The sequence below is a fragment of the Cicer arietinum genome, chromosome 4, assembly GCF_000331145.2.
Source record: "Cicer arietinum cultivar CDC Frontier isolate Library 1 chromosome 4, Cicar.CDCFrontier_v2.0, whole genome shotgun sequence".
Lineage (NCBI taxonomy): Eukaryota > Viridiplantae > Streptophyta > Magnoliopsida > Fabales > Fabaceae > Cicer > Cicer arietinum.
In genome coordinates, this window is record NC_021163.2 from 12,531,267 (window position 1) to 12,537,017 (window position 5,751).

Consider the following 5,751-nt stretch of genomic DNA (forward strand, 5'->3'; position numbering starts at 1 on the left):
TACGAAAATTAGGTATATTGAGTTATATTTTGAGGGGTATGTTACTTAATTTAGTTTATTTTTTGTTCAAACCTATGATTGTTAGGTTACCGACCTTACCAATTTTCAAGAAAGTGAGCAACTAGGTAAAGTAAAGCCTAAAAGCACGAATTTATACTATACTATACAATAGCACTATCACAAAAGTGTCCTTCGAAGAAATAAATCTGGCAGCAATAAAAGCTTGGCCTACAATGTTAAACAAAGTAACAACCTTGCATCATACAAATTTAAACTAGTATTTCAGAGGCGTAAATGTTGATGACATAAACCTTATAGTCAAAAAAAGAAGGTATAAATATAATTTCATCAGCAAGTCATTCCAGTCCCTAGATTTGTGCTTTGTGAATCTATAAAATTAGTGGCACGCATAATATCCAGATGCTCCTAATCTGATACATAAGCTAAATTTTCTAGTCTTAAAAAACACCTTTCTTTGATAAAACGAAATCCAAAACAATAAATCACAATCACAATCTCCTGAAACTAATTTTACACAAGCTCACTTACATATCATAACTCATAAGAGAGCATGCAGAATGTGGTTTGAGTAGCTGAAATACCAAAGAACTGTATCTGCATAGCAGCTTTTCGTCTTTCTGATATATCCACCGAGTTCCATCATTTGAGACCGGTTAGCAAGAGAAGCCGTGGACAGCTCTGTCGATTGAAAATGTACCTAATATTCACACGCACAAAATGGTTTCAAGCATTTATTTCTGAATTGCATTGGTGCTCCCTGCTGCAACTTCTTCTACCCCAAAACATGTTCGAGCAAGTTGTTTTATCTAGACCTTCAATTTTATCCTGATCGATCGTCGATGCTTGTGAGTGATGAGGCGACCCGTCTCGTGTTTCTATGCCTCGGGGTTCAAATGATGGACATGAACCTTCACTGCAGGTGCATAGAGGTATTGCCATAGATGGAAATGGACTACATGTGACGGGGCATAGTAACTCTGAAGGAACAGCATCATCGCAGTTTCTTGGGATCTCCGGAGTGTGAGAAAGTGACGGCTGATCTACGTCACGTGGATGTAGCATGCATGGGGTGCAGAGGCCAAGAGACACATGTAGTTTACTTTCTTTTGCTTGGGAACCTGGCAACTTGACGAATGAGACAATTCCATGTCGACAAAGGGGGCAGGCAATAGAGCCGGGCGGGCCATGCGTTTCGGAAGAAACATTGTTTGTGGAGCAAAGATAGAGTGCACATCTCACACAAAGTTCATGTCCACATCCTGCATGTAAAATCTAATGAGATCACTTCTTTTAGGTTATGCATCCATATTTTTAACGGCCGTGGTTCGTTAATTATTCGCATGCAGAAGAAGGCAAGCAAACAAACAGATATTCAAAAGCTTGAGAAAAATTCAGTACCTTCTGCTGCCACTGAACATGGTCTCTCCAGGCATACAGCACAAAAGTCAATCTCATCAGAGGATGTTGTAGATGATTGCAATCCAAACTCTCTGCAGTTAATTCAAATCAATCTTAGTCCCATTTTAAACTTATGTACGTTCTTCACTTTTTCTCAACAATTGACTACAAAGTATTCTTAGGCTAGGTTGACAGAAATTTCGATTTAGTTGTAGCAGATTTTGTAAATAGAAGGGAGCTGTGTAGGTTTCCATGAAAGAGGAGAGGTCTGTGTATTAAATGCAGGATAGGACAGAGTAATTCACCCTGAATATATTGTGTAATGTCATTTCAAATTTCAATGCTCAATTTCACAACCAACCAAAAAAAATAAAGAATAAACAATGGCAACACAGTTCCAATTCAATCCTCAATTTCTCACAGCTACACATATCCGCCACGACTTACCATTCAGCATTAACTGAATCAACTATTATTTTACTTGTCTCAGCTTATTTAACTCAAAGTCGTCTATCATTTAACATTATTTAGCAGTTTTTTCAGCAATTTATGAAATCTAAATCCTTTCACTACATAACAAATACACAAGTCTTCACTTGTTTAACATTTAAAAGGATAAATCTAGAATCTAAAGCTTCTAAAGCATTTCCGCCAAGAGTTGATCATTGATATTAGTCGACTAACAATCAAAGAACTAAAATAGATGGCGGTTCATCGGGTAAAAGACTCATGGAAATTCAGAAGACATAGTGTTCCATTTTCTATGCACCAAAGTCTAATTATATGTTTGGAAACTCTTGTTTCCATGGTGAAAATCCATGTCAAACCAAAAGCTATCTCCATTACTGTTTCTCTACGTGTTTGTTATTTAATTATCTAAATAGATTTTTCACACCGAAAAAAGGGGCAGCCATGCAGAAATAGACATAGGGCCTGTATGGGTTAGTTTATTGGATTTTATCTATTGTCGTAAGCACTGGTGACTTGTGAGACTGTTTGGGGGAGTTTATGGAAACAACTTACGACATGTTCATAGGCTACTTTCAGTTTATTTTCATAAGCTTTCTAAGATACCTTATGAAAACAACTTGTAGCTTATACGAAAACAGATAACTTACACATAAACACTTAAATAATAAACTCGTATACTATAAGCTTTTATTATAATTAAATTGTTTATCCAAGCAGGGTCTTATTGGATTGCAAAATACCTGGCTATGTTGAGAACACTCATGAGAGGCAAGGACAAGTAATTTGAATGAGGAAATGCAGGTGTTATGGCATCAGAACTTGGTGCAAGCAACGGTTCAAGCCAATGACGCCCCCACATTCTAGCAATATCAAGAGGAAGCCACCTAAGGGAGGAAGACAAAGATCAAATTAGTGTTGATTATGTAATAAAGCATGTGAAATTTTAAACTCAAATACATTTGTAAATAATTACCCGTTGCAATTCAAAGCCATCCGACTTGCACCTCTTGCAAGGAGGATCTGAAAAAGAAAAACATTATGCATCAAATCTGAAGCAATTCAAAGGAAAGAGACAGAAGATATATCATGCATCAAATATGAAACAATTCTTACCTGACAGCATTTTAAATTGCCCCCACAAGCAGCATAATGTAAAGGAGTGCTTCCAGCCCCTACATGAAATTAAGTTAGTTAAGTTGAAAGGGAAAAACAACCTGAGGTATTTTATCATATAAAACAAAAGACATACCTATTAAATCCATTGATGTTCCATAATGAAATGTCACAGCAGACAAATTTGCATTAAGATCAAGTAGCAATTGCACACAATCAAAGTATCCATTTAATGAAGCCATATGAAGGGCAGTGATACCACAATCAGCTGTCTTATTTACAAACTTGGACAGGGCACTGCACTGGAATAAAGTAAATAAATTGCTAGAATAAAACATAAACGAATAAAAAGTCTAGTGAAGTCTCAGCTCAACCAGTTACGCCTTGGGGACCTTATAATACAAGAAATTCACTGCAACGATATTTTGTTGAGAAATACATAATGAAAAGGAAAGGGGTACCTTAGTTCATGTTTGCCTTTCACATTTGATCCACCACCCATGTCAGCGTCTAAGCGAGCACGTATAGCTTCATAAGGAGCACTTGGAACAAAGTCAGCCACAACAAGTCTAATACATCTTACATTCCCATTCATGGCTGCAAAGTGAAGACCTGTCCTCCCACTGAGATAATCTGCTCTTATAACCTGTTATTGAATATACAACAGTTTAGTGATTTTTAAAATCAACTTTTATTCATGAAAAAAAGAGAAAAGAAAAAGCACCAAAATTAACAGCACTCACATTGCATCTGAAGAGTAGAAGTGTCTGTACAACTTCCCAATGGCCATATCTACAAGCTTGCATCAAGGCCGTCTTCAAAATTCAAATTAAGGATTAAAGTAACCATATTTTTGAATCAGTAACGCAAACACATGTATCAAAAGTAAAAAAGCGGTGGATATATATATATATATATAAAAAAAATCTCATACAGCTTCATGTTATGATGGTGACATCAATTGAATTGATGCCAGATCCATTAATCTAATTGCTTATCATAAGACAGTAATTTGCCTCACGGAATAAATCATACCAAAAATGGAAAATGTACAGTCCAATTTCAAAAAAAATTAAAATTGACCACTAAATATAACCATCTCATCCATTAAAATAATTATATCATGAAATTCTTGTTTCAAATCAAGAGGGACATAGAGAGTGATAATACCTGACCAGAATAATTTCTTGAATTAACATCAGCTCCATTCTCAAGCAACAATGTCACAATCTAAGTCAAACCCATCATAGAAAAACAAATAAATAAACAAACTTTGAAAGAAAAAAAAAAAGTGAAATTATATTATAGATGTGAATAGTGAAAACCTCGTTATGACCCTTTGCAGCTGCAAAATGAAGAGGGGAATTGAGACCACCAAAAGTGGAGTACTTAGCAAGACAAGGGTTACAGCTCAAAAGCATCTTTGCCTCCACAAGGTCGCCGTCTCTCGCCGCCGATACAAGCCTCTCGCCGGAGGCGGAACATCCAAAAGAATTACCCATTTTCTAAGACAGAAAGAAAGTTGAAAGGTCAACGTCGCGTAACTAATGAAACAAACAAAATATATGTTCACACCACGCAATGTTATGAAGGTGGTGGTGACGTGTATGGTGGTGGGTACAACTTATAACTAACCTATTTGATTGTGAGTGTTTTGTGTTGTTCTGCTTCTTCGGTATAAATGTTACATAATATATTTTAATACAGAGATTGTCAACACAATCTTTTTTATTTGGTTTAAATTCAAACATAAGAGAATTTTGTTTTAAACCCAAGAAAGGTGCAACATAATTGGTATAAGTTATTCTAATTAAGTATAGCATCATATATTATTAATAAAAATAACGAGAAAAATACAAAAAGAAGTAATGGGACATTAACCAAATTTAAAATTAGAAAGATAAATCTTATTTCTAAGATAATTAGATAAAAGGAGGAATAAAATATGAGATTATCTAAATTCATATAAAACAACTATTTTTTCCTATGTATTGCAAATATGTTTATCTATGCGGAATTAATTATAGACAAAAATTAATAAATTATGCATATAAAAAAATTATTCAAATAAAAATTGTCTAAATTATCCTTAATAACTAATAAATTGAGTTATTTAAAATGTAAAAGTTTATACTCAATAGGGGTGGGTAGAGATTCTATTTTATCATAAAATAGGAGATAAATTATGAATTTTTACTTATATTTATTCTAAAAATCTGAAGTAATTTTGTTTATAGGAGTATTTCATTTCAAAGGAAGTGTGCAATTTTTTTTAATGAAATATTGTCTTGGTTATACCATAAAAAATTATTTAGTAAAATACATTTTTTTTTATCAATGACAAAATCATGTGATTGGACATCAGTATATTTTATGTTTGGTTATATCACGAAAAAAAAAAAAGTTTTTTTTTTCTCACTCTTTTATGTACTTGAGGAGTACACTAAGAAAAAAAATTGATTTTAAACATTTTTTTCTAACTAAAATTTTTGATTTAAAATGTATTTGCTTTTTAAGAAGTGTAGGATAGGAAAAATTTATTAAAAAAAAAATAGTTTTATTTAAATATGAGTTGATTTGTACAAAACACCTTATAAATGATCATATAACTATTGTCGTCTTATGCACTTCGTTGTTGGCTCTAACCGATCTAAATATAATTAATTATTGAGAAATAATTTGGTTTAAGAAAGTTATATAATCTTGGATTGTGAAATTTGTTATTATTATACTACATACGGTATTTAT

General features: G+C 33.4%; 1 protein-coding gene across 1 annotated transcript; it reads right to left on the reverse strand.

Moving 5' to 3' along the window:
- Window positions 1–262: 262 nt before the first annotated feature.
- LOC101505769 (E3 ubiquitin-protein ligase XBAT33) lies at window positions 263–4,644 on the reverse strand. The gene is made up of 10 exons (XM_004496535.4): window positions 4,329–4,644; window positions 4,174–4,233; window positions 3,747–3,818; window positions 3,465–3,649; window positions 3,140–3,300; window positions 3,004–3,062; window positions 2,864–2,910; window positions 2,631–2,774; window positions 1,420–1,511; window positions 263–1,280 (listed from the first exon to the last, which is right to left on the reverse strand). Exons 1-10 carry the CDS (start codon window positions 4,503–4,505, stop codon window positions 745–747), a joined length of 1,533 nt encoding a protein of 510 aa, XP_004496592.1. The 5' UTR covers window positions 4,506–4,644; the 3' UTR covers window positions 263–744.
- Between the last annotated feature and the right edge of the window lie 1,107 nt (window positions 4,645–5,751).

Bases quoted from the DNA above. Each gene is read 5' to 3' on its own strand.
- LOC101505769 (XM_004496535.4), bottom strand. From the start codon at position 4,505: ATGGGTAATTCTTTTGGATGTTCCGCCTCCGGCGAGAGGCTTGTATCG. The intron at 3,650-3,746 runs GTGAGTGCTGTT...ATTCAATAACAG, and splicing joins TTCTACTCTTCAGATGCAAT to GTTATAAGAGCAGATTATCT. The intron at 2,911-3,003 runs GTAAGAATTGTT...TTTCTTTTTCAG, and splicing joins GCAATTTAAAATGCTGTCAG to ATCCTCCTTGCAAGAGGTGC.